Source organism: Pungitius pungitius, chromosome 12, assembly GCF_949316345.1.
Source record: "Pungitius pungitius chromosome 12, fPunPun2.1, whole genome shotgun sequence".
Lineage (NCBI taxonomy): Eukaryota > Metazoa > Chordata > Actinopteri > Perciformes > Gasterosteidae > Pungitius > Pungitius pungitius.
Genome location: NC_084911.1, coordinates 17,230,608 through 17,258,270, shown reverse-complemented (window position 1 = coordinate 17,258,270; position 27,663 = coordinate 17,230,608). Strand labels below are relative to the sequence as shown.

General features: G+C 42.1%; 2 protein-coding genes across 2 annotated transcripts; both read right to left on the bottom strand.

Annotated features, from left to right (window-relative positions):
• Positions 1-443: 443 nt before the first annotated feature.
• Positions 444-26,972, bottom strand: LOC134132935 (gastrula zinc finger protein XlCGF71.1-like). The gene is made up of 2 exons (XM_062565928.1): positions 24,891-26,972; positions 444-850 (listed from the first exon to the last, which is right to left on the bottom strand). The coding sequence occupies exon 1, from the start codon at positions 26,917-26,919 to the stop codon at positions 26,098-26,100; it is 822 nt and encodes a 273-aa protein (XP_062421912.1). The 5' UTR covers positions 26,920-26,972; the 3' UTR covers positions 444-850; positions 24,891-26,097.
• On the bottom strand, positions 843-2,653 carry LOC134132933 (gastrula zinc finger protein XlCGF17.1-like). The gene has a single exon (XM_062565926.1). It carries the CDS (start codon positions 2,572-2,574, stop codon positions 1,660-1,662), a length of 915 nt encoding a protein of 304 aa, XP_062421910.1. The 5' UTR covers positions 2,575-2,653; the 3' UTR covers positions 843-1,659.
• Positions 26,973-27,663: the final 691 nt, after the last annotated feature.

Sequence of the window (27,663 nt, the reverse complement as noted above, 5' to 3'; positions counted from 1 at the left end):
CCCATTACAGGCTGCTGCTATGTGCCCATACCTCGGCCATTTGTAGCAGCGCAGTGGGGGAGGGATGTAGGGCTAAGACTGACATGCACTCCACACAGATAGGCCACCCGTCCTTATATATACACACAGTATATGTACATTAATTCCCCAAAACCACCCGTAACATTCACTTTACAGCGCGAGAATTACGTGTCCCTGTAAATTAGTACAGTATCATTTAAAATGTATCTACCTTCGTTGTGAGTTCTGCAGCACAGTGGGGTAACTCACGAAATGAATACAAATATTTTCGTTAAAACATTTCTGCGGTCTATAATTACCTCCTTTAGTCTTTTCCATATGTAACATGTGTGGGTTAGAAATGGCAAAAGACAACTGTCATTTTTTTTTTTCAAACATTTATTCAATTCTGCAAAAGACAAAATAAATCCATTCATTGCCTTCATATCTTTTTTGCACCTGTGCTTGCTCAGCAATGTTTTCTACTTTTTGTTTCTCAACACACAAAGATGTATTAGTTCGATATATAAATATGTACGCAACTCAATATGAGGATTGAATAGGAAAACTAAAGCCTAAAAAAAGTTTCCTAAAAAAACGTTAAAACAATATAAACAAGAGTAAGAACTCAATGCATGAAAAACAGTAAAAGGCCTTCTGGTATTTTTCTGCACATTAAAAATGCAAAAGAGAATTTGGTTCACGGAAATTTATGCATTAATACATTGATAATATGACAGCTTGCAGTAACACAAATGGAACATAAAAATCAGTCAAACAAGTTTGGGTAATGTTACAATGTTAACAGTGGGAAACATGCCTTAGATAAGGGGTTCTTAACCTTTTTGAACTCAGGGCCCAAATGTACAAATATGCCCAGGCGCCCGTTCAAATATTAACACTATTATATATATATATATATATATATATATACATTAACTAATTGATAATCATAGGTTGGATTTGTATTCAATGACTAAATAAAATAAAAAAAGCAAAAACCTGATACACAGAAAAAGACAGCTGGCTTTTAAGTAAGATTTAGATTTGCAATGCTGGGTTCACACGTAAAATGCCAAGGGGATTTTCGCCACTGTTTACTCACCCAACTAGTTATTTTTTTTCATTCATGTCCCACTTTATGTGCGCCTGGAAGGGGCGTGGCTTATCTCTGTTACTTGTCTCTGTAAAGAGGGTTATAATAATTCTTTGCCCAGAGTAGAAATATTTCAACTGCCCACGGGTAAAAACCCTCTAGATGGCGCTCGTGGACCGATGGTTTAGAATCACTGCCTTAGATTACACCTTTCCAATGAATTAATAGCTTAGCATAGTTTATAGTTTGTGTGTGACTGACAAGAACATTTTGTTCTTGGAATATGAACTTCTGACCATCTTTTAGAAGATATTTAAATTAATTTCATTTTGTACATCACACGTGACATCCTGTGACCCAAAACCCTCGGGAGCATAGGAAAAACCAAACAAGAGTGTCGTCCCAATAAAAGAGTGTCGTCCCAATAAATCCCTGTGAGGAATTCTTAGATAGTTGGTTGTAATTGTGAACATGAAGAGTAGCTTCAAATATGTGTCATTATAGCTTTGCGACGGATATTCAAAACTCACGTGGGAAACGGTAATGTAAATTAGGGAAAGACGTTAAAGGGGATTCTCATCTGAGTTTTCATGTGGACTTTTAGATATACACAGCGTATGACATCTCATGTGTCTCTTCACATCTCTACTTCTAGTGAAACATTTACCACACTGTGAGCAGCTGAAAGGTTTCTCTCCTGTGTGACGTCGCATGTGTTTCTTTAGATCTCCATTTGTAGTAAAACCTTTGCCACAATCTGAGCAGCTGAAAGGTTTCTCCCCTGTGTGACATCTCATGTGTACATTTAGACTTCCCCTTTGGGTGAAACATTTACCACACTGTGAGCAACTGAAAGGTTTCTCCCCTGTGTGCAATCTCATGTGACTTTTTAGATATGGACTTTCAGAGAAACATTTACCACAAGCTGAGCAGCTGAAAGGCTTCTCCCCTGTGTGCAATCTCTCGTGTATTTTTAGACTTCCCCTTTGGGTGAAACATTTACCACACTGTGAGCAGCGGAAAGGTTTCTCCCCTGTGTGACATCTCTCGTGTATTTTTAGACTTCCCCTTTTAGTGAAACATTTACCACACTGTGAGCAGCTGAAAGGTTTCTCTGATGTGTGGGTCATCATGTGTTTCCTCAGCTTCTGAATGCAACCAAATGTTTTCTTACATTCAGAACAGATCAAAGGTTTCTTACTTGTTCTACATCTAGAATCACTGGCAAACTCTTCACCAGACAGAGGTTCTCTGGTCTCATTCCAATCACCACTGTCCTCAGTCTCAGAAGAGTCTCCAGTTTTCTTATCAGTATCTGGAGGACTGGCCGGACCCGAGTTGCGGTCTGGTTCTGGTCCTCCACAGTCCTCTCCATCACCTCCTGTCTCCATCTGTTCAGTTTTTCTGTGATTAGGTTGCGAGGAATGAGCTTCCACTTTAACATCTTCACTCTTCACAGGAGTGAATGACACAGTCATGTCAGCCTTCTCCAGCCCTTGAAGCTGCTCCTCTTTAATGTGGGGGGGCTCCGGATCTTCCTGCTGTTCTTCTTTAAGCACAAACCACTGATGGAGGTCTGTGGATAATAATAAAATGCAAACAATATACTTGATTAACTAAAATATTAACTATTACCATCCACTTAGCTAGTTCATTATTTCATGCTGTGACCAGGCTATTACTGTACAGGGGGCTTAGGATCCTCCTGTACCTCTTTAATGTGGGGGGGCTCTGAATCCTCCCAATGTTCTTTAAGCACAAACAGCTGCTGGAGGTCTGTGGACAAACAATATAGTCCACTTAGCTAGTTCATCCTTTAAACGGACTATTACGTTTTAATGTCTTTGAGATAAACATCTATAAGTACATACTGAACAATTTGCTTATTGTATCTGTCATTGAATGAAGTCACTATTTCTGGGTCCTTGGGTTCAGTAACCATTGACGCGTTGGCCTGCACAGGTCTCTCTGCGTACTAACATTTCAATAATGGTCTACGATCACTTATGGAGAGATTTCCGGGTATGACACTGTGGTGGCGGGGTGTGGTTAGCGCGGCTGCAGGGGGCGAGAACGGGGGAGTGGTTCAGGGAACACTGCCGGGGATTAAATAGCGCAGCTGGCCAGCGTCAGGATGATTGTGTGTTCCCCATTAAAACAGTGAGCAGGACTCAGGAGCAGAGCGAGTCGAAGCGACGCCAGCAGCGGCAAAGCAGAACGGCAGAAAACACTGTGCAAGAACACAAATAAAGAACCGTTCCGCAGTACGACGAGTGTCCGTGCCCTTATTCCGTAGAACCCGGCAAACGATAGCCAGGAACGGCTACAGTGGCGCCTGACCAAGGGACGACCAGGGCATGGACGGACAGCACAGCGAGGGAGCGGTGCAGCCGGTAATCGCGCTGGGGCAGATGCTGGCGGAGATCGCGGCCATGCAGAGGGACTAAGCCGAGGCCAACCGGCACTTCATGGGGGCGCTGCAAGCGCATGCGGACCGGCAGACCCGCGCGTTGGAACAACTGGCAGCCCGGCCAGCTGCTGCCCCTCCTGCACCAGGCTCCTCGGCGTACGCGGGACTGGTGGTCCACAACATGACAGATGACGTCCAGGCATATCTGGAGATGTTTGAGGCGATGGCGGGGTCGTGCGGCTGGCCGGCGGAGGAATGGGCAGTCCGCCTATTGCCACTCCTAACCGGGGAGGCGCAGATGGCAGCCCTCGGCCTTCCTCCTGGCGCCAGCCACACGTACGCGGAGGTGAAAAGGGCCATCGTGGACCGGGTAGGGCTGTCCCCCGAAGACCACCTCAGGGCCTTCCGAGAGGCTAGGCTCTCCCCGGGGGACCGCCCGTTCGCATTCGCGCAACGCCTGAGGGACTCGGCGAACATGTGGCTACAGCCGGGGTGCGCGGGGGGAGCGCCGGCGGTGGTGGAGAAGGTGGTGACAGAGCAGTTCCTGGAGGGGTTGCCGCCCCGGACGGCGGCGTGGGTCCGCTATCACCGACCAGTGACCCTGGAAGCCGCCATCACCCTAGCCGAGGACCACCTGCCGGTCCACCCTGGCTGACAGAGGGAGGACGCCCGACCTCCGGCGATCGCCCGGCCGGTCCCGGCGCGGCGAATGAGGGCCCCGCAACCACCAACCCCTTCCCGGTTTCCCGAGGCCCCGAGCCCGGCCGGACCCGGCAGCCTTCCTGACCCACCGAGAGCGCCTCAATCGTCAGGGCAGGAGTGTTGGAGGTGCGGGCAGCCCGGACACCATTGCCGGGAGTGCCCGCTGGCCTGCCCGTGGCCCAAGACGAAAAAGGAGGTGAGGCGGTTTTTGGGGCTGGCGGACAGGAGGTTCATCCCGGGCTTTGCGGCGCTGACCAGCCCCTTAACTGACCTGACCCGGAAAGGTGCCTCAGATCCGGTCCAGTGGACGGAGCGGTGCCAGTGGGCGGTTGAGGCAGTGAAACGCGCTCTCTGCGGGGAACCACTACTCCACACACCTAACTACTCTCTCCCTTTTGTCTTTCAGACGGACGCGTCGAACAGAGGCCTGGGGGCCGTTTTGTCCCAGCAAGACTTCAGACTCGACTTGAGACTCGTCCTCGAAAGACTTGAGACTCGACCTCTGGGACTCGTGAGCATCTCTGGTACTAACATTTCAATAATGGTCTACGATCACTTATGGAGAGCTTTCCGGTTAAGACACGCCACTGAGGAGACGTGTGGAGCGAGGCTCCGGCAAAATGAATATATTGGTACCTTACTACCTAAAGCAAGATAGGATACACTTCATGCAATGTTGAAAGTCTAACTGGGACCCAGACGACGGAGGATAGGGGAGACGTGTGTGTTCACCCGCACAGGGTGTAGGCTACGCCTACTTAGGGGGCCTCAATTGGGAGAGGCCCTTGTTATTGTTTTTTGGATTATTTTGAATGCACATTATTCACTCTATCATATGGCATGATTAAAGAATTGGGTGCAACTAAGCTTAATTTGCTGACTTTATCATGGTTGGTGACACCAAAATAAATGTTATTTCGTGGAATCTTAGGGGTCTCCGGGAGATATTAAAATTTAAAAAAGTAATGTCGAGACTGAAGCAGCTAAAAAGACAGCTTTTATCCGAGAAACCCATCTGCTCCCCAATGAATACACGGAAAAAAGGTGCCTGATCAAGTCATAGTTGCCTCATTGACCTCCCAAGCAAGAGGAGTAGGAATATTTATCCACCCATCTGTTCTAATACGAGTCCTCAACACTATACAAGACGCAGCCGGCAGATTTGTTATTGCACAGGATTCTTTATCAATCCAAGATCTAAATTTGGTGTGAATTTACGGTCCTAACAACGATGATGCAATTTTTATAATAACTCGTTTCTAAGTAGGGTTGTCACGATACCAACATTATGACTTTGTGGTATCGGGTATCATAATATTTTGGCAGGTATTATCAAATAAAATACTGGAATATTTATCTATGAAAGTTATAAATAAAACATCTGTAAGGTTCCCTTTTTATCAGCTTGTTCCTGCCCAGCTTTTTGAACACTTAACAAATGGCATTCATATTAGTATTAACCCGCAGCAAGATATTCATGAAAACGACATGGTAAAATCATAGCATTGATTTTACACGGCTATATGTGGGCCTATTGTCCGTATCTGACTATTCTGACTACAGTTATTTCCATAAGTATTAATTACATCATTTTACAGATGTGTTTGAGGTGGAAGAAAATGGACACATAATTAAAGGGCAATTTCTATGAAACTAAATCTGTGCGGGGTTGAAATAAAAAGGTGATTGAATTTCTAGCACTGAATATTTATGCATTGAAATTATGTACCTGAATGTTTTCCAACATTAAAACACCGCAAAAAAATTCAACCTAAAAAAAAAAAAGGTTGAAATATTCAGCCGCAAAAGAAATGGAGGTTACAATATTCAACCCACTAAATGTCAACCTTGAGACACCAACATCCGGGACACTAAGGAAGAGCAATCGATTCTAGATTCAAGATCAGAAGCGTGCGTCAAGCTAAAGGAGCGAGCACCCAAAACACCTTTGGCTTCGGATTGTAGCCATGTCCAATAATAACGGGGCTTTAACTCTTCTTTATGTCATCAGTGTGGCAACGTATGAAGAAATACATAAAAGAACATATAATGTTCAACCTGAAACAAAAAGTTTGCTTGCCACTGACGATATACAACTTACAAGGGTCTTTCTGAAGGAAATAGTCTGACCTTCTCCATCAATGTTAATTCTATGAACTTTACTATGGATTTCTAACAGGGCTGTTTTCAACTACAATATAAATATCAAACTATGAACTTGAATATTGTATAAATATGATATATTATGAATATATTTTAACAGGAGTACACTTTCCTCAAGAGAGCTTTATTTTTGAAACCTCACAAAATCATTTACACATGAGTGTATGATACTGCAGGTACTTAAACGTTACCTTGCTCCCACTGATGAGCCCTTGGAGCCAGAGGAGGAGGCAGCGCGTCAAACACGGGGCACACTCAATCTTTTTTTCTTTGCAGCGCCAGCCTCACTGCTCATTTTAACAGATAGGACAGCTCCGCTCGGGCCACCCGGCTCCCGCGCGCACACTGGTCTGATGCGTTACAAATTCACAACAACCGGGACGCTATCCATGATCGATCGCGCTGTTATGCTCACATTTCCGGTGGACACTTCGTTGGTGTTCAGCGGTTTCTATTTCCGGTCGGCGCAGTCCGACTGAGAATCGAAACTAGGAATCGAATTTTAAACTTTTGAACGATACCGGGTAAATCGCAAAGCTAGTCCCGATTCCAATCGATTCTCGATACCCAACCCTAATTACAACTATACAAATCAGCAAGAATCCTATAAGCTCGGTTAGTAGAGTGTGTAGCGCAGCCGATTTGAAAGTTTACCCATGGTCATGAAGACTCATTTAACGTTACGTGGACTTTGAATGCCGCTTAATACCCAACTGAGCTCAGAAAAAGGATCCTTCCACCGGAGAAAGGTCTAGCGCAAATCGTGGCAGTGGCAACTCGCTGAGGCACTTCCTGTTGCAGGCTGCGGTGCCGCGGTGATTCGTGGCAACTGCCTCGACTCTGTGGCAACTGCCGCGGCGAGTTGTGGCAACTGCCTCGACTCTGTGGCAACTGCCTCGTGTGTTTACTCGGTCAAGAGAGGTAGCTCGAGCGGTGCCATGAGTTCGGGTACCGGTCCCTCGGTCGGGGGAGCTAAATGGACCGGTGCTTCGAGTTAAAGGAGCGTTACTACGATCTACGGGATCGATTCCTCGGCTGGTAGCGGTACCGGGACTTTAAGGGAGAGGTGCCACGACTGCTAAGGGAGCCTTAGCTCTCGGCTGGTCGAGGTACATGGAGTTCAATGGAGAGGTGCCGCGAGTGCTAAGGGAGCCTTAGCTCCGGTCGAGGCAGGCAGCTCGAGCTGTACCGCGGGTACAGGTACCGGTCCCTCGGTCGGGGGAGCTAAATGGACAGATGCATTGTGTTATAGGATCGTTACTACGATGTATGGGCTCGATTCCTCGGCTGGTAGCGGTACCGGGACTTTACGGGAGAGGTGCCACGACTGCTAAGGGAGCCTTAGCTCTCGGCTGGTCGAGGTACATGGAGTTCAATGGAGAGGTGCCGCGAGTGCTAACGGAGCCTTAGCCCCGGTCGAGGCAGGCAGCTCGAGCGGTGCCACGGCTGTAAAGGTAACGGTGCTACGGAGGGTGAGGGTGCTGCGATTGTTAGGGAGAAGTGCAGTTTCCGTTACTTTTAGTATTTCAACAATATATGACCGTATAATACATTTTAAGTGAGTTGCCGCGTCGAGTCGTGGCAGCTGCCACAACTTCACGACAGCTGCGTCGACTTTGCGGTAATGGTGGCTTGACTGTTCCCGTTTTCTTTTCATATATTGACAATACTATGCGGTCATTGAGAGTATTAGTATTGTTAGTTGTAATTGGTTTAGTCATAAAACGCCGATAAGTGATACAATGGCTTCCCGTTTAAGTCCAGCTAAGATAATATGGACTAAGACCAGTTTGCCCTTGTTGCCTTGGTAACAAAAACCACTTTCCGGCAGCTCCCCGAAGGAATGCAAATTGTAAATATTGGTAAGATGCATTGTAACGTTTAAAATATCATAAGATCAAGATCCCATAAAACCTAATGGGTTTTATATATGTGTGTGTGTGAGAGAGTGTGTCTTAGGTATATGTGTGTGTGTGTGTATATTTGTATATACTTGCTGCAGCAGCTGGTATAGCTTGCAAAGAAGTAATCTCGACATGCAGCTGTACAATAACAAGTAACGTCTTAGAGTCGCTTTTGTTTTTGTTTGTCGCTTGTATAAACAAATATAAGAAGGATGACTACTTCTAAGTCAGTGTGTTTATATGTATATATAATGTGTTACACATTTTTTTCCACATCATTCAAGTTATTTAGCCACAAGAGTATATAGTATATCTTTAGTTTGTTGTTGTTTACTATGTTTTTGAGCACTTTTTAATATCACTCTATACCTTTTGTAAACAGTAACCGTACTTAACTTTATTAATTTATTGTGAGAAGTAATTTGTTCGCCTGGCTGTTTTTTCAGACACTAGTCTGCTGGTGTAGTTGCTTTGTGTGACACATATAGCACTGCCTGCTTATGTTGCCTAAATGTTGTGAATATAACCCTTATATCAGGGATGGGCAACTTAAATGATTGAGGGGGCAGCGCACTTCCTAGCAAGATTTATGACAAAAATGGCCCGGGGCAGCCAGTTGCCCATCCCTCCTTTTATATCATCATGTGAATTCACACAGGTTTTTTTGTTGTTATATAGCTTGAAGAAATGTATGTTGTTAATGTATGTTATGTGTAAAATTTTATATAATTGTCTAATTTACTTTTAAACCTCCAAACAAATCCAATTGTGTGTTTGACTCATTGTTGAAGTATTTCAATGTGATTTATGTGTTCTAGCCTAAACAATTGATATTTATTTGGTGAAATCAGCTATTAAATTATACGTACTATTTCCAAAGTGCAAAGACTTGATCAAAGTTTGTCACACACGCAAAATGAACAAATACTCTTTGCATTTCTATTCACGCCACAGATATTGGCAAAATAACAAGAGACCCTCTAGTCCTGCCTCTTGATTACGACAATGCTATAATACAACACAGATTCATCATCTGCAGGCATAATATACCAACAACATGATTTGTCCAAGCTGATCAAAAAAAATAATCGACAAGTTACGTTTAATCTTTTTTTCATTCATTCTAAATGGAGTGTAATTTAATTGTGGGTGAGCATGCGTATCTGCAACATCACTTACTTGACTGTCACAATGCTGGCTAACAGCGGTTTTGCACGTCAAGTTGACATCACTGTAATCACAGAATCTGGTAGTTCATTCAAAGACATAATATCTTTCGCATTGCTGAAGACACGTCAGGAGGTGACAGAGAAAGCAAAGTAGTGGTAAGAAATGTTCAAATCTTTGCAATAAAAAACCAAGATGCAATTACAGAGATGATTTTGAGTCCAGTAATTTATATAGATGTAAATACTGGTAACTCAGATTATATACTGATATTCAATTTTAAATGGGTATTGATGGCTTGATTATTGTTTGTTCATATAATCACATACCCATTATTTCACAAAGTAAAGATTACACTTTTAGGTGTTAAATGAAACAGATTTTCATGTATTATTAATTCATTATTGTATTTGTTTAATTTGTACCTCAAATGCTCTATAACTTTTAATAATTAATTTGTTACGACAAACTTCCCGCTGTCTTTCCCATGGAAGAGGAAGAACAAGAGGAAACTCTTTAGGACCTCCACAATTGGGAAGATGACCTAAACGAGGACTCTCCAGCGGAGCTTTTTACCTTTATTTTCGAACAAAAGAAGCACTACCAAAAGTTCTGCACTGCAATGCTAGATGAAAAAAATTTGAAAGCATTTGCAAAGTTTGAGCAACAGTAGTGCTGACAATTTGCTCAAACTAGTGGACGCACACCTCGAGATGTGCAATTGAAAATATATAAATATATGAAGCATTTTGAATTAAAAGATTTGCTTCAAAATGACCTTTGCCAAAAGGGTGACCTTCCACAATGAAAAAAAATGTTTGGGCTTGCATTGTAAACCTCTTGTGTGGAATGAATTTATGTCAATTTGATTTACCTACCAAGACAAATAGAAACAACATACTTAGTGGTAGGTGTCACCATAACTATAATTAGAATTTACATATGTAAGCTATGTAGATAGATATGCAAGAGTACACAACTTGTGTCTTCCTATTACCACTAGCTGGTTATATTAATACTAATCAAAATCGTCACATGGCTATCTTCAGGGAGGAGAGGAGACCAAAACATGGCAGTTGATTTACAATACATTTCTTTTTCATGGCAAATGTTTTTTTTTCCACCACCATCCAACGGGTACATAGTGTGTACAAAGTCTATGATCCTTTAATAACTACTTCCAACTACAGTCCTGTCAAGACAGACATAAAAGAAAATAAGTTACATGAAAATGTGTCCATTGGTATGTAGTACAAAAATATGTATATCAAAAAGATTTCAGGGGTTCTTATTATTTCAAATGTTATAATGCATCTTATCTATATTTTAAATGTGTTTACTGTTACCAAGGCAACACGTGCAAGCTTGTTTTAGCCCGTAGTAGTTCAGCTGGACTTAAACGGCAAGCCATTGTATCACTTATCGGCGTTTTATGACTAAATAAATTACAAATAACACTAGTACTGTTAAAGGGCGTATTGTATTGTCACCTGCTGGCCAATTATAAAACATAAATGTCACCTATTTGGCAAACAAAAACGGCAAGTGTCGAGGCACCACTGCCGACAAGTCGACGCAGCTGTCGTGAAGTCGTGGCAGCTGCCTCGGGGTCGAGGCAGTTGCCACAGAGCCGAGGCAGTTGCCACGAATCACCGCGGCAGTTGCCACAGAGTCGAGGCAGTTGCCACGAATCACCGCGGCAGTTGCCACAGAGTCGAGGCAGTTGCCACGAATCACCGCGGCAGTTGCCACGAATCACCGCGGCAGTTGCCACAGAGTCGAGGCAGTTGCCACGAATCACCGCGGCAGTTGCCACAGAGTCGAGGCAGTTGCCACGAATCACCGCGGCACCGCAGCCTGCAACAGGAAGTGCCTCAGCGAGTTGCCACTGCCACGATTTGCGCTAGCTCCTACTGTTCCACCGACCACTTTCCTCACTCGGCGCTACTGCGGTTATTCCCTCATGTCCTGTCGGGTTTATGCGTCTGTACGCCCCGTTAAAGCCGCTGCCCCCCCACTACGATACAGCGGCTCATGTGCCTCTTCAAGTGCGTTCCTGGATTCAAAACTCCGCCAATCACTCCTAACAGCTTGTCGAAGGATCTCAGCATCATTAAATGAATTCAAAACTAGAAGAAGAGGCGTATTGTGAGCGGCTGTACGCTCCCGTTTAACTTCCGCTTAGTTCATGTCCAATACAGTCTGTTAATGTACAAATGTCAGCCGTCTATTACGGAATTTTGAAACACCTCATTACACGTTAGGGGGGTTGAAACGTTTCACCGATGTCAGTGTGAAGAGAGAGAGAACCAACCTGCTCTTTGGATGCGGACTTCAGGGTTAAAAACAGCGTGCAGATGTTTCTTCAGTCGCTCGTTGTCCTCTTTTAATCTAGAAGCTTCCTCCTCGTACTCTGCTATCGTTCTTTCAAACAGCCCAAATATCTCTTCAGCAGCCTCAGTGAGTCGCTGCTTCACTAAACATCTCAGCATTTGGGCTTTAGACATCTTCACTGAATCAGACACGTTTCCTCCAGATAAACTCCGTTAAACTCGGACTAGCGCGGTGTTGCTAACTTCCCTCTGCTTCCAGCTAGCATGCTAAGCTAACTCCGATAGTTTAGCAAAGAGGAAAGTGATCTCGAAAAAAGTTGAGCAGCTGAAAGTCCATCGGAGGTTTATCCAGACGTCCAGAGACTCTGGTGGATCAGAACGGATGGAGATAACTGATACTTGATCAACGTAACAAAGACACTGTGCTGATTCTACGACCGATCGGCGCCATGTTGCTCTGAGACCAACATCCGGGGCGTCTGTAGCTATGACCATATAAGGCAGGCCCCCCCAAACTTGTTCTTCTTCTGCTTCTTTTGGGTTTATCGGCAGCTTGCATCCTTTTATGTTGCACTACCGCCATCTTCCGGATTTAATTCTCTGTTATATCATATCCTTATTTCATATTCTTTTCACCAGACCTGTTCTTAATAAAAAAATTAAAATAGTTTTTCTACATTGTTCATTCTCCCCACTCTCTAATATTTCCTTCACTCCTATCCCTTTTATTCCGATCTTTCCTAACTCTTCCATCATCATTTTCCTATGTCCTTCATATTGTTTACAATTCATTAACACATGCTCTATTGTTTCTGCAACCGGACAAAAACCACAAAAACCCGTAGGGTGCTTCCTTATAATATGAAGTGTGCTGTTCAAATCACTGTGACCTATCCTTAATCTGCTCATAACAATTTCTTGTCTTCTATTTCCTCCCTTTTTCTTCACAACTCCAATTTTATTTTGAATAGTATACAAATGTCTTTCTTTATTTTCCCTATCCCACTGCTGTTGACAATTTCTAATGGGTTCTTTCCATATTACACTTTTTTTTTTGACAGCTTAATACTTGCCTCAATATACTCTTTTTTATCAGCTTGTTTGGCTAACTTGTCTACTCTCTCATTTCCCACAATACCAATATGAGCAGGAATCCAAGCCATTTGAATTTCGTGACTTTTTCCTTTTATTCTAGTATAGATTGTCAATATAGCATATAATAAATCCTGATGACTCTTCAACACCCCAGTCATGAGACTGTATAAAGCTGACATTGAATCACTGCCAATTAAAGCTTTTTTTATTCTGTTTTCCTCAATCCATTCTAGTGCCATCAGTATAGCATATAACTCAACTGCATACACAATCAGATCATTTGTGGTTCGTCTACTTATCTCACCTCTTTGATTCAAAATGTAAACTGCAGATCCGGTCTTTCCTGTTCCTGGATCCTTTGATCCATCTGTATAGATCTGAACATATTCTTTATATTTAACCTCTATATGTCTATAACATTCCGCTACCAAGTCAATATTCTTCCTTTCTTTTTTTGCCCGATTTAATTTAAAATCAACAGTCATTGTTTCTAACTTCCATACCGGTGTTCAGGCCATATTACAGTTGAGCAGAATTCCTTTTCATATACTCCCAATTCTTTAGCTGCTTGATCCCCTATCCACCCAAAACTGAACTTTTGTGCTCTCTCCCTTTCCCAATTATCTTGTAATATTCTTCTAGTTGGATGTCTATCTCCATGTCCTTTTAGATTAACCCAATAATTTACCATCAATTGTTTTCGTCTTATGCTCAATGGCATTTCTCCCGCTTCCACCTGTAGAGCACACACTGGCGATGTCTTAACTGCTCCTAAACATAATCTCAATGCTTTTGCCTGTATTACATCAAGCCTCCTTAGTAAAGTTTTGGTCGCTGATCCATACACCATACTTCCATAATCCATTCTTGGTCTTATTAACCTCACATATATGTATTTCAATGAGTTATAATCTGCTCCCCATTCTGTTCCTGTTAAACATCTCATTATATTTATTACTTTCTTACACTCATCTTCTACATTTTTAATATGCTCTTTCCATGTCAACTTTGTGTCAAATTGTACTCCTAAAAAACGGAATGTTTTACCTCTCTCTAAATGACTTCCATATAGTTTAACATTTATATTTTCCTTGATTTTCTTCCTTGTAAAAAACATCACTTTAGTTTTCTCTACAGAAAATTTATCACCCCACTTTGTTCCTCCCCACTTTTCAACCTGTTGGACCCCTTTTTGTATCTTTTTAACTATATGTTCAATATTTCTTCCTTTTTTCCATTTTGCCCCGTCATCCGCGAATAGCGATCTTCCCATATCCATTGGTATGTCTACATATATGTCATTAATCATTATTGAAAACAATGTGGGACTTACAACACTCCCCTGAGGTGTTCCATTCTCTACACCCTGCTCCCTTGACAAGTCTTCCCCTACTTTAACCTGGATTGTTCTTAAATCCTTAATCCAGTTCAGATGATTTCCTCTAATTCCCATATTATATCATTTAATCATTAATCCCTCTCTCCATAACATGTCATATGCTTTTTCTACATCGAAAAATACTGTTACTGTTGTCTCTTTGTTTACTTGTGCTTTTCTTATGTTATCTTCTAAAGACAGTATTGCATCCATAGTATTTCTACCTTTTCTAAACCCACTTTGACATTCAGCCATAATTCCCCGTTTTTCCATAATAAACATTAGCCTCTCATCTGTCATTCTTTCCATTAATTTACAACTATGAGAAGTCAGGGCAATAGGCCTGTAGCTTGCTGGTTTACAAACGTCCTTCCCAGGTTTCCTTATGGGAACTATAATTGCCTCCTTCCAGCTCTTTGGCAATTTACCCTTCTCCCACACTTTGTTATATAGCATCAACAATTTTTCTTTCCCCTTTTCACTTAACCGTTTCAACATGCTAAAACAAATGTCATCTTTTCCTGGTGCCCTCTTCCCAGTTTTGGCCATTGTCCTATTTAGTTCTCCCATATTAAATAATACATTTAGCTCATCATCTAATTTTCTCATCTCTGCAAGTGCCTCTACATTTTCGGATTTAGTTTTTTCTCTGCCTCTCTTCTCTTCCTCAGACATATTATTAGAGCTGTGCACCTCGGCAAATGTATTTGCTAACATTTCAGCTTTTTCTTTATTCGTCACTGCAATTTCATTTCCACTACTTAAAACTGGGTAATTCCATTCTCTTCTTTCACCACCCATCTTCTTTATCATTGTCCACACCTCTCCAATCTCCAATGCGTTCTTTTTGCATGCCTAATTGTTTTCCTTACTATTGCCTGAGCATACTTATATTGAATCATATGCATAAAATTATGCGTTCTTTTCATTACTTTACATGTTTTATTTCTATTTCTAACTGCTTCTTTACATTCCTCATTCCACCATGGTACTATTTTCCTCTTCAAATTACCTTTACTTTTTGGAATTGTTTCCATTGCTGTCCTTATTATACCTTCTTTAATTTTACTTTCCAGTGTCTTTATATCATCATTATATTCAATCTGGTTCAGGTACCTGTCACTTTCCTCCTGGAATTTTTCCCAATTAGCCTTCTCAAAAAAACATCTTCCTCCTCTATTTCCTATACTTTGAGATAATGCCATATTAACTTCACACATTACTGGATAGTGATCACTACCTATTGTTCCTTCTTTATAAACACTCCATTTACATATCGCTGCCATATTACTAGATACCATTGTTAGATCCAGTGCAGATTCCTTCCCAGTCTTGACCTCTATCCTCGTTTTACTTCCATCATTTAAACACACTAAGTTTTTCTCATCCAATAGTTCTTCGATTACTTTTCCATTACTATGCATTTTCTCACTACCCCACAATGTATTATGTGCATTGAAATCCCCACACCATACAATAGTATTATTATCTTGTCCGTCTATTTCCTCTAAATTGATTAAGTCTAACTTCCTACATGGATTGTAATAATTCATAATTACAATTTTTTCCTTCCCCCCCACGTTTCTACTACTACATACTCTTGCTCCTTACCTATACCTAACACCACAGGTGGGACAAAGTTATTGTTATGCAAGTCACAAGTAAGTCTCAAGTCATTGCCCTCGAGTCCTGAGTCAAGTCGAGTCAAAGATGAGGCAAGTCCCAAGTCGAGTCAAAAGTCAAAGCCAACAATTCTCAAGTCGAGTCCAAAGTCCTACCATTTTAGTTTCGAGTCATTTCAAGTCCTCTTATTATAGTGGGGACGGGGAACCCTGGGTGATGGTGCGCTGCCTCACAGACCTAGACTACGAAGGGAAGGGTAATGGTGGATCGACTGTGACTGTGTTATAGTACTTTAAAACGGACGTTGACATAATGTTGGCGAGGATTTCCATCGGAGTCTGAATCCGTGTTCAAAAATCCAGATTTTTGTAAGCATGAACAGGCTGTCTCGTTGATACGGTCAAATGGACTGCAGTGATTGGATGTCGTGCAGGCAGCGCGCGCTCTCTGCATACAGGTGGCGCACATTTTTTTGACAGATGCAGATAAACAGAGCGGCGTGGTAATATGTGTTCCTGGACACATATTACATCTGGTTTTTCTTTTCTACTCCCAACAAATTGCTTAAACTCCTGCCCATTCGCGATCAAGCTTCTTGCATTCCAATAAAGGATTAACATTACTAAAATGGTTAGCCCACCCATGCTGTCTCTTGACTCGACTGTACACTAAGTTCATCCCTTACTTCTTCCCACTTTAATCCTGCCATATCTAAATGGCGTATTGCTGCTTTAACAATAATCTGAATTCTTTCCGTTTTAGACTTAACTTCAGCTGTAGCATTCATCACCCCTGCTAGGAATGTCACTATTTTCTTCTTCTCTGCACTTTTGACTGATCTATTCTTCAATTTCAGATTCTGTACCAACTCTTTCATATTCACAGTAAGTGGGATTCCATATATCACTCCCTTACTTCCTCCACTTCTTTTCTCCCCCACTCTTACTACTTTTTCAATTTTTACTTTTCCTATACACTTCATCTTCTTTGCTTTTTCCATTTGCTCTTCATTATTACATCCTACAAGTAGATTTCCATCTCGCAGGATCCTTGCATACTTCACCTCTCCTACTCCTACTTTCTCTTATTATCTTAGTTAACTATAGTGGGTCCATTTTTTTTAACTCCTTCTCCCTCAAGACGTTCCACTACATTAAGCATTCCTGCTTTAGGAGCTTTCCTTTTATCTTCTTCACTTTCCGTCCCATTTGAACTAGCACAATCTTTATTCTTCTTTCTTTTACGACTAACCCCCTTTTCCCTACGCACTTTCCCTACCTCCTCCCGATCACTTCCATTTTCCTCCATTCCACTAAAATCCATACTATCCTCCTCCTGTCTCCCCTGAAGCAGCTCCATTTAAGTTTTTTTATTTTTATTATTTTAATTCAATCAGAGGCTGTGTGTGTGAGATAGTACCGCTACCGGACCTATACAGGCCGTCGGCCGATACTATCCCACCCCACTTCCTACTTGATTTAACTCACCCACACCGAACAAGTATACACTTTGTGTTCCAGCCAGCAAATAGCTGGCCAGACTGAAAAAAAAATCACAATGCCCCTCTGGTATTGTTCAGGGGGCCGGGCCAAATGTGGAGGCGGGCCGTATCCGGCCCGTGTGCCTTAGTTTGGGGACCACTGATATAAGGGAACCGTTGCTGTATGGCTCACAATACAATGCATCGAACGTTTCATTAAGTCTGTGGCCTACTTGTAAAAATACCCATACATTTAACAATATTTTGGATGATTACGAAGGCATTACAATATATGTTTGTTAATCACATTTGGATCCACTAATTTGCCTGGATGGACGCATGAAATGATGCTTTGTAACAGTTTTCTAGAAGTTTTCTTAGCTGAAAACAGAACGGAAGATGAATAATGTTGTGACAAGTGGGAGAAATGGATGGCCATAAAGATCTTCTCCATTCAGAAACCAGGGGCTGAGGGAGAGGAAGACCTGGTAGCTCGGGCAGAACATCGTGGTTCTGGGCTCAATACCATTTAATGTTTGTTTTGATGACAATAAACTTGTCCGTCTTTGCAGCTTGCTTGTTTGTCTCCCTGCTTTGTGGCAGTCTCTGAGCCATCCAGACACCCTCTTGCTTTTTCTTTTCCCTTTTTCCTTTCTTTCCTGTGCATTTAAATTATATGTATGTATGTGTATACTTTATTTCTGAAGTTCTTTGTATGCCTGTATTACTTGGGTTGTTACCAACATCTGGTGAAAATGTAACATCGGCACAGGAAACACAAACAGTAGCTGTCAATAAATGTCTGTTGTTATAGTACTTCAGGTGGTACAACGGTGATGTAACCAGGAGAGGGTTGACTGGGTAAAAGGGCTAAATGGGTTTTCATTTAGATTTTGACAGCAATGCTTCATCGGATATCCACTTCTAGTGAAGTATTTACCACACTTTGAGCATCTAAAACACATGTGTCACACTCGCGGCTGATCAAAGTGGGCGGTATCTGGCCCAAACCTGAAATTAGTTTGATACCCCTGATCTAAAAGGTTTCTACTGCGTGACATCTCATGTGTCTTTTCAAATGCCAACTATAAGTGAAACATTTACCACATTCTGAGCAGCTGAAAGGTTTCTCCCCTGTGTGACATCTATTCAATTCAACTCAACTCATTTTATTTTGTATAGCACAAAATCGCAAATTACAAATTTGCCTCAGAGGGCTTTAGAGTCTGTACACATGCAACATCCTCTGTCCCGAAACCCTCACATCGGCACAGGAAAAACTCCCCAAAATAAGAAAAAAACCTTCAATGGGGGAAAAAAAGGGAAGAAACCTTAGGGAGAACGTCAGAGGAGGGATCCCTCTCCCGGGATGGACAGACTGCAATGGATGTCATGTGTACAGAATCAACAATGTAAAACATGTACAATACATTCAATTTCTCTAATAGAAATGATACAAGTAATTGCAAGTAGCAGAACAGGTGTACGGCAGGACCACTGCAGGGACAACCACCATCAGGTCGAACCACCATCCACAGAGGCTTGTTTGGGGAGGGAGAGCAGAAAGATGTTGGTTTATGATGACAGTAATATGAATCATATTTAAAGTAATGATGATGGCAGCAGCAGGTGTCAGCAGAGCCATGCCAGGAGTCAGAACCGGGGTCCGCACAAAACTATGATCCACGGAGACCTGCTAGGCGAGAAAGCACAAAAAACTCCTGGAAAGAAGCTTAATTAGTAAAGTACATTAAAAAAACATGGATGATTGTGGAAGGAGAGAGTGAGAGTGTGAGCGTGAGAGAGGGCCTCGGTGTGTCCTAAGAAGTCCCCCGGCAGTCTAAGCCTAGAGCAGCTTAACTAAGGGCTGGTCCAGGCTAACCTGAGCCAGCCCTAACTATAAGCAATATCAAAGAGGAACGTTTTAAGCTTTATCTAAAATGAACTGAACGAGTCCGCCCCCCGGACTGAAAGTGGAAGCTGGTTCCACAAAAGAGGAGCTTGATAACTGAAGGCTCTGGCCCCCATCCTACTTTTTAAAACTCTAGGAACCACAATTAGCCCAGCATCTACTGAGCGCAGATGCCTTGTAGGGTAATACGGTGTAACAAGCTCTTTAAGATAAGACGGTGCCTCACCAGCAAGTGCCTTGTAGGTGAGGAGAAGCACCTTAAATTCTATTCTTGATTTAAGAGGAAGCCAGTGCAGAGAAGTTAATACAGGAGTTATATGATCCCATTTCTTAGTTCTTGTTAATACACGTGCTGCAGCATTCTGAATCAGCTGGAGAGGTTTAAGCGATTTACAAGAGCAGCCTGATAACAAAGAATTACAGTAATCCAGTCTAGAAGTAACAAATGCATGAACTAGTTTTTCTGCATCACTTTGAGACAGGAAGTTCCTGATTTTCGATATATTACGTAGATGAAAACAGGCAGTCCTTGAAGTCTTCTTTATATGAGAGTTGAAGGACATATCCTGGTCAAGAGAACTCCAAGATTTCTGACGGTGCTGTTGGATACCAGAGCAATTCCATCCATAGAGACTGTATCACGTGACAGCTGACCTCGAAGGCGCTCTGGGCCTATCATGATAACTTCGGTTTTTTCCGAGATTAACATCAGGAAGTTGCAGGTCATCCAAGTTTTGATGTCTCCAAGACAATCCTGAAGTCTAACAAGTTGGTTGGTGTCTTCTGGCTTGATTGATAGATATAGTTGAGTATCGTCTGCATAACAATGGAAGTTTATGCGGTGTTTTCTGTTAACGTCGCCCAAAGGAAGCATGTACAAGGTAAATAGAATCGGTCCAAGCACAGAACATTGTGGAACTCCGTGACCAACATTGCTGGTCCTCGATGATTCACCGTTCACAAACACAAACTGGGATCGATCCGATAAATAAGATTTAAACCAGCTGAGTGCAGTTCCTTTGATGCCAATCAAGTGTTCCAGTCTCTGCAGCAGGATACGGTGATCGATGGTGTCAAATGCAGCACTGAGGTCCAGCAATACAAGCTTGTTCCTTTCGGATGAACCTTGGACCATTCATCGAGATACCTTCTCATCTATTGAGGTTCTGCTTTGCTGGATCCTTTTGTGCAATAAACTAATTTCCACTAACTCCCGTCAGTCTCCTGGTCATTCCGTGACACCAGTAGGGATGTGCTAATTAACGGAAAAACTTCCTTAAGCAGCTTAGTTGGAATCGGATCCAAGAGACAAGTGGAAGAGTTGGATTTCAAAATTGTAGAAGTCAGTTGATCAAGGTTGATGGAGGAGAAACCATTCAAGTAGGTATCAGGGCCCACGGATGCATTCAAGGATCCTACATCCGAGGACGGGTCGGCTCAGTTTGGGGGCAGGAGACCAATTTTCTCTTTGATAGTGAGAATCTTATTATTGAAAAAGTTCATAAAGTCGTTACTACTGAGGTCCACAGGAATACACGGCTCGACAGCGCTGTGACTCTCTGTCAGTCTGGCTACAGTGCTGAAGAGAAACCTGGAATTGTTTTTATTTTTCTCGATTAATGATGAGTAATAAGATGCTCTTGCGTTATGGAGAGCCTTCTTATATGTTTTAACGCTGTCTTGCCAAGTTAGCCTAGATCCTTCTGATTTGGTGGAACGCCATAACCTCTCAAGTTTCCGCACAGTTTGCTTTAAGTTCCGGGTTTGAGAGTTATACCAAGGGGCGAACTTCCTTCTTGTTGCCATTCTCCTTTTACAGTCTGACAGAAACCAATTGATTCTAGCAAAGAGAGAAATGAAGTACCAAGGCTGTCGTTATCGACATCCACATGAATGTTAAAGTCACCCACTATAATTACCTTGTCCGTTTTAAGGACCAAACTCGTTAAGAACTGTGAAAATTCACATAAAAATTCACCTGGGGCCCTGTACACTATTACAAAGAGAACCGGCTGGATTATTTTCCAGGTTGGTTGTGAAAGACTGAAAGTCAGACTTTCAAATGAGTTATAATCCAGTTTAGGTTTAAGCTTTATTAAAAGGCAGGAGTCATAAATAGCTGCCACTCCACCCCCTCGGCCTGTGCCTCGAGGGATATGAGTATTAACATGACTTGGAGGAGTCGCTTCGTTTAAACTAAAGTACTCCCCATCCGATAGCCATGTTTCAGTAAGACAGAAAATATCAACATGGTTTTCAGATATTAGTTCATTTACTAAAACTTTAGAGCACAGAGATCTAATATTCAAAAGTCCCCCTTTAATTCTCCTAGTTTGTTGCACTGTTGTATTGTTACATTTAACTTTGATTAGGTTATTAAATATAACTCCTTGGTTGTTTACCTTTAACTTAAATAACGATGTCCGTGGGGCAGAAACAGTTTCTGTAGAGTTAATTACGCTGAGTGACTGCTCGGAAGGAAGCGCAGAGAAGTGTGTAAGACTGCGACTCTGCTTCCTGGTCTGATCTCTGGGTCATGGATTAAGTCCATTAAGAAACTGGGTCAGGTTCTTAGAAATTAGTTGAGCTCCATCCAAAGTTGGATGCATGCCGTCCCTCCTAATCAGACCAGGCACTCCCTAAAACGTTTTCCAGTGATCAACGAAGCCCACATTATTTACTGGGCAACACCTCGACAACCAGCGGCGGAATGACGACATGCGGCTATACATTCGTCACTGATCAAGTTTGGGAGGGGGCCAGAGAAAACTACGGTGTCCGACATTGTTTTAGCGTATGTACACACCGATTCCACGTTAACTTTTGTGAATTCCGAGTGGCGTAACCGGGAGTCATTACCGCCGACATGAATTACAATCTTACTGTATTTACGTTTATCCTTAGCCAGCAGTTTAAGATAAGACTCAATGTCGTCCACTCTGGCCCCGGGTATACAAGTGACTATGGCCCCTGGTTTTGCTAACTTCACGTTTCTCAGAATGGAGATACCTATAACCAGAGTTGGCTTCTCAGCGGGTGTGTAGCTGAGTGGGGAGAAGCGGTTTGAAATGTGAAGTGGTTGGTGGTTAACCGTGTGCTTTCGACTTAGACTTATGCTTACTCCGGACAGTCACCCAGCCTCCCGGCCGCTCGGGGGTTGCCGGGGGACGGTTAGCAGGAGCAAACGATACGTCTATGTGGTCCGCACCGACTATAGGAGATGGCTGGTTAACAGCGGCTACCTCCATGGAGCGGAGCCGCGCTTCTAACTCACTAAGCTTCGCCTCCAAGCGATCAAATATACTACACTTCTTACATGTACCATTATCCGTAAGGGAGGCAGAGGAATAGCTAAACATGTGACACACCGAGCAACAGAGAGCCGGGGAGGTAGGGAGGGAAGACATCACAAGGTTAGCTGCTAAGCTAATGCTAAAAGAGGTAGCGTTAACGCTAAACAACGTCTAAGAAACTATTCGTTTAAACGACAAAGTGCTGGACGGTGAGGCGTTTAACAACGTCTCACGTAGATAATTCGCAGCTTACTTACTGACAATATCACGACAGAATCAACTTGGTATCGCAAGAGCTCTGAAAAAGTTCAATGACATCAAACACGCTGTCGACAGGAAGTGACGCAACAGACTCACCGCACCGCAACCATGGCCCATGAAACTAGAAAAAAAAAATGTGGATCTTCAGCTTTCAGCAAAACATTTACCACAATCGAAGCAGCTGAAAGATTTCTCCCCTGTGTGACATCTCATGTGGATCTTCAGTCTTCCACGTCTAGAGTAACATTTACCACTGTGAGCAGCTGAAAGGTTTCTCTGATAAGTGGGTCTTCATGTGTTTCTTCAGGTATATAATGCAACCAAATGTTTTCTTATATTCAGAACAGATAAAAGGTTTCTCATTTGTTCTACATCTTAAATAACTCACAAAATCTTCACAATTATTATGAGAGTTTAAACCTGACTGAGGTTCACTGCTCTCATTCCAATCGTCACTGTCCTCAGTTTCAAAAGAGTCTCCATCTCTTTCAGTATCTGGTTCTTGAGGACTATCTGGACCTGAGTTCATGTCTGGCCCTGGTCCTCCACAGTCCACTCCTTCACAGTCTGTCTCCATCTGTTCAGTTTGTCTCTGATGAAACTGAGAGAACAGCGCTTCATCTTTCTCATCTTCACTCTTCAGAGATGTGAATGAGAGCTTCATGTCATTGTCTTCCAGCCCTTGAAGCTGTTTTTCGTTAAAGTGGGAGGGCTCTGGTTCCTTTTGTACGCACAAACGGCTGCTGGAGGTCAGTGGATAATAAAAAAATAAACAATATAGTGTATTAACTAAAATATGAATGATTACTATCCACTTAGCTAGTTCACTCTTTAATGCACATAAGCTTCTTGCACAGAGTGCCTCACATTTTTCCATGGATCATGGTTCAATCTGGACCCTGATCCTGCCTCCTGCTGTGGCCCTGCTGCTGCTATCATCATCATCATTATTTTAAATATTCTAATTATTATAATTACTTGTCATTGTTTCAATAATTTTTTAGGTCCTTTTCATCACCTTTGAATAGCTTGAATAGTTTCCTCTTTTACCTTCTGGATTTGCGCAGCCCTCTTCCCGACTTCACATCCACTATATGTTACAGAATTACTCCCACAATTACAACATTTATGCTGCACATTATCCTGACAATCCTCAACTCTATGATCCTCTCCACATTTGAGACACCTCTGTTTCCCATTACAGGCTGCTGCTATGTACCCATACCTCGGTCATTTGTAGCAGCGCAGTGGGGGAGGGATGTAGGGCTAGGACTGACATGCACTCCACACAGAAAGGCCACCCATCCTTATGTATACACACAGTATATGTACATTAATTCCCCAAGACCACCTGTAACATTCACTTTACAGCGCGAGAATTACGTGTCCCTGTAAATTAGTACAGTATCATTTAAAATATATCTACCTTCGTTGTGGGTTCTGCTGCACAGTGGGGTAACTCACAAAATGAATACAAATATTTTCATTAAAACATTTCTGCGGTCTATAATTACCTCCTTTAGTCTTTTCCATATGTAACATGTGTGGGTTAGAAATGGCAAAAGACAACTCTCATTTTTTTTTTCCAAACATTTATTCAATTCTGCAAAAGACAAAATAAAATCCATTCATTGCCTTCATATCTTTTTTGCACCTGTGCTTGCTCAGCAATGTTTTCTACTTTTTGTTTCTCAACACACAAAGATGTATTAGTTCGATATATAAATATGTACGCAGCTCAATATGAGGATTGACTAGGAAAACTAAAGCCTAAAAAAAGTTTCCTAAAAAAACGTTAAAACAATATAAACAAGAGTAAGAACTCAATGCATGAAAAACATTAAAAGGCCTTCTGGTATTTTTCTGCATATTAAAAATGCAAAACAGAATTTGGTTCACGGAAATTTATGCATTAATACATTGATAATATGACAGCTTGCAGTAACACAAATGGAACATAAAAATCAGTCAAACTTGTATTTCAACATTGGACAGGACAATATAAGGTTGGGTAATGTTACAATGTTAACAGTGGGAAACATGCCTTAGATAAGGGGTTCTTAACCATTTGACCTCAGGGCCCAAATGTACAAATATGCCCAGGCGCCCGTTCAAATATTAACACTATTTTATATTAACTAATTGATATAATTATAGGTTGGATTTGTATTCAATGACTAAATCAAATAAAAAAAGCAAAAACCTGATACAAATAATAAATGTCCTTGTGATGATCACTGTATGTAAACCTGCAAAAACAACACTAACACTTCATGGAACAGAAAAAGACAGCTGGCTTTTAAGTAAGATTTAGAGTTGCAAGTCAGTTAGATGACGGCATCCGCTTTAATTTTGATGGCTTCAATGCTTTGGTGGAGAGCGTTATGCTACGTTCACACTTAAAATGCCAAGAGGATTTTCGCCACTGTTTACTCACCCAACTAGTTATTTTGTTTCATTCATGTCCCACTTTATGTGCGCCTGGAAGGGGCGTGGCTTATCTCTGTTACTTGTCTCCGTAAAGACGGTTATAATAATTCTTTGCCCAGAGTAGAAATATTTCTAGGTGGCGGTCGCGGACCGATGGTTTAGAATCACTGCCTTAGATTACACCTTTCCAATGAATTAATAGCTTAGCATAGTGTAGTGGCAAAAACAGTTGAGTTTTTTCCTTTAAACCCTTAGATCCTATTCCTGTGTTCTTGTTGATTTTACCACCATGAGGAAAGCTGGAAAGCAATGTCAAGACTCGCAGTTCTGTCCAATAATTCAAATGAAAAGGGGAGTTTGACCATCAATGTTGCCGGTTTATTGTACAAAAAAAGGTCGTCACAAAACAAAATCACTATGACAAGCTGAACGGGCCCAAAACGGAGACAGCCTCGCTCACAGCCTCAGCCCTGAGGTCAATGACGGTATTTGCGCCCGCCTTCCTCCCGTCATGCGTGTCCTTCGGTCGTTTAAAGGGTGGCGCCGTCACCACCTACAGAGGGTGCACACTTGCGATTCCACAAAAGAGGAAAGAAATATATATAAATCATTCAAAATACAAAAACTTAAATGCGGCTCCTGACCCAAAACCCTCGGGAGCATAGGAAAAACCAAACAAGAGTGTCGTCCCAACAAAAGAGTGTCGTCCCAATAAATCCCTGTGAGGAATTCTTAGATAGTTGGTTGTAATTGTGAACATGAAAAGTAGCTTCAAATATGTGTCATTATAGCTTTGCGACGGATATTCAAAACTCACGTGGGAAACGGTAATGTAAATTAGGGAAAGACGTTAAAGGGGATTCTCATTTGAGTTTTCATGTGGACTTTTAGATTTACACAGCGTATGACATCTCATGTGTCTCTTCACATCTCTACTTCTAGTGAAACGTTTACCACACTCTGAGCAGCTGAAAGGTTTCTCCCCTGTGTGCAATCTCATGTGTCTCTTTAGATGATCATTTTGAGTGAAACATTTACCACACTGTGAGCAACTGAAAGGTTTCTCCCCTGTGTGCAATCTCATGTGTATATTTAGATTTCCCCTTTGGGCGAAACATTTACCACACTGTGAGCAGCTGAAAGGTTTCTCCCCTGAATGACAATACATGTGTTTCTTCAGCACACTACTATCAATGAAACATTTACCACAATCTGAGCAACTGAAAGGTTTCTCCCCTGTGTGCAATCTCATGTGACTCTTTAGATTTTGACTTTCAGTGAAACATTTACCACAAACTGAGCAGCTGAAAGGTTTCTCCCCTGTGTGCAATCTCATGTGACTCTTTAGATATTGACTATTAGTGAAACATTTACCACAAACTGAGCAGCTGAAAGGTTTCTCCCCTGTGTGACATCTCATGTGTATATTTAGATTTCCCCTTTGGGTGAAAAATTTACCACACTGTGAGCAGCTGAAAGGTTTCTCTACTCTGTGACTTATCATGTGTTTCTTTAGATCTCCATTTGTAGTGAAACCTTTACCACAATCTGAGCAGCTGAAAGGTTTCTCCCCTGTGTGAAATCTCATGTCACTCTTTAGATTTTGACTTTTAGTGAAACCTTTACCACACTGTGAGCAGTTGTAAGGTTTCTCTCCTGTGTGACGTCGCATGTGTGTCTTTAGATCTCCATTTGTAGTGAAACCTTTACCACAATCTGAGCAGCTGAACGGTTTCTCTGATGTGTGGGTCATCATGTGTTTCCTCAGCTTCTGAATGTAACCAAATGTTTTCTTACATTCAGAACAGATCAAAGGTTTCTCACTTGTTCTACATCTAGAATCACTGACAAACTCTTCACCAGACAGAGGTTCTCTGGTCTCATTCCAATCACCACTGTCCTCAGTCTCAGAAGAGTCTCCAGTTTTCTTATCAGTATCTGGAGGACTGGCTGGACCCGAGTTGCGGTCTGGTTCTGGTCCTCCACAGTCCTCTCCATCACCTCCTGTCTCCATCTGTTCAGTTTTTCTGTGATTAGGTTGCGAGGAATGAGCTTCCACTTTAACATCTTCACTCTTCACAGGAGTGAATGACACAGTCATGTCAGCCTTCTCCAGCCCTTGAAGCTGCTCCTCTTTAATGTGGGGGGGCTCCGGATCTTCCTGCTGTTCTTCTTTAAGCACAAACCACTGATGGAGGTCTGTGGATAATAATAAAATGCAAACAATATACTTGATTAACTAAAATATTAACTATTACCATCCACTTAGCTAGTTCATTATTTCATGCTGTGACCAGGCTATTACTGTACAGGGGGCTTAGGATCCTCCTGTACCTCTTTAATGTGGGGGGGCTCTGAATCCTCCCAATGTTCTTTAAGCACAAACAGCTGCTGGAGGTCTGTGGACAAACAATAT

Coding starts and splice junctions, on each gene's coding strand:
- LOC134132933 (XM_062565926.1), bottom strand. CDS start 2,574: ATGACTGTGTCATTCACTCCTGTGAAGAGTGAAGATGTTAAAGTGGAA.
- LOC134132935 (XM_062565928.1), bottom strand. CDS start 26,919: ATGCGACGTCACACAGGAGAGAAACCTTACAACTGCTCACAGTGTGGT.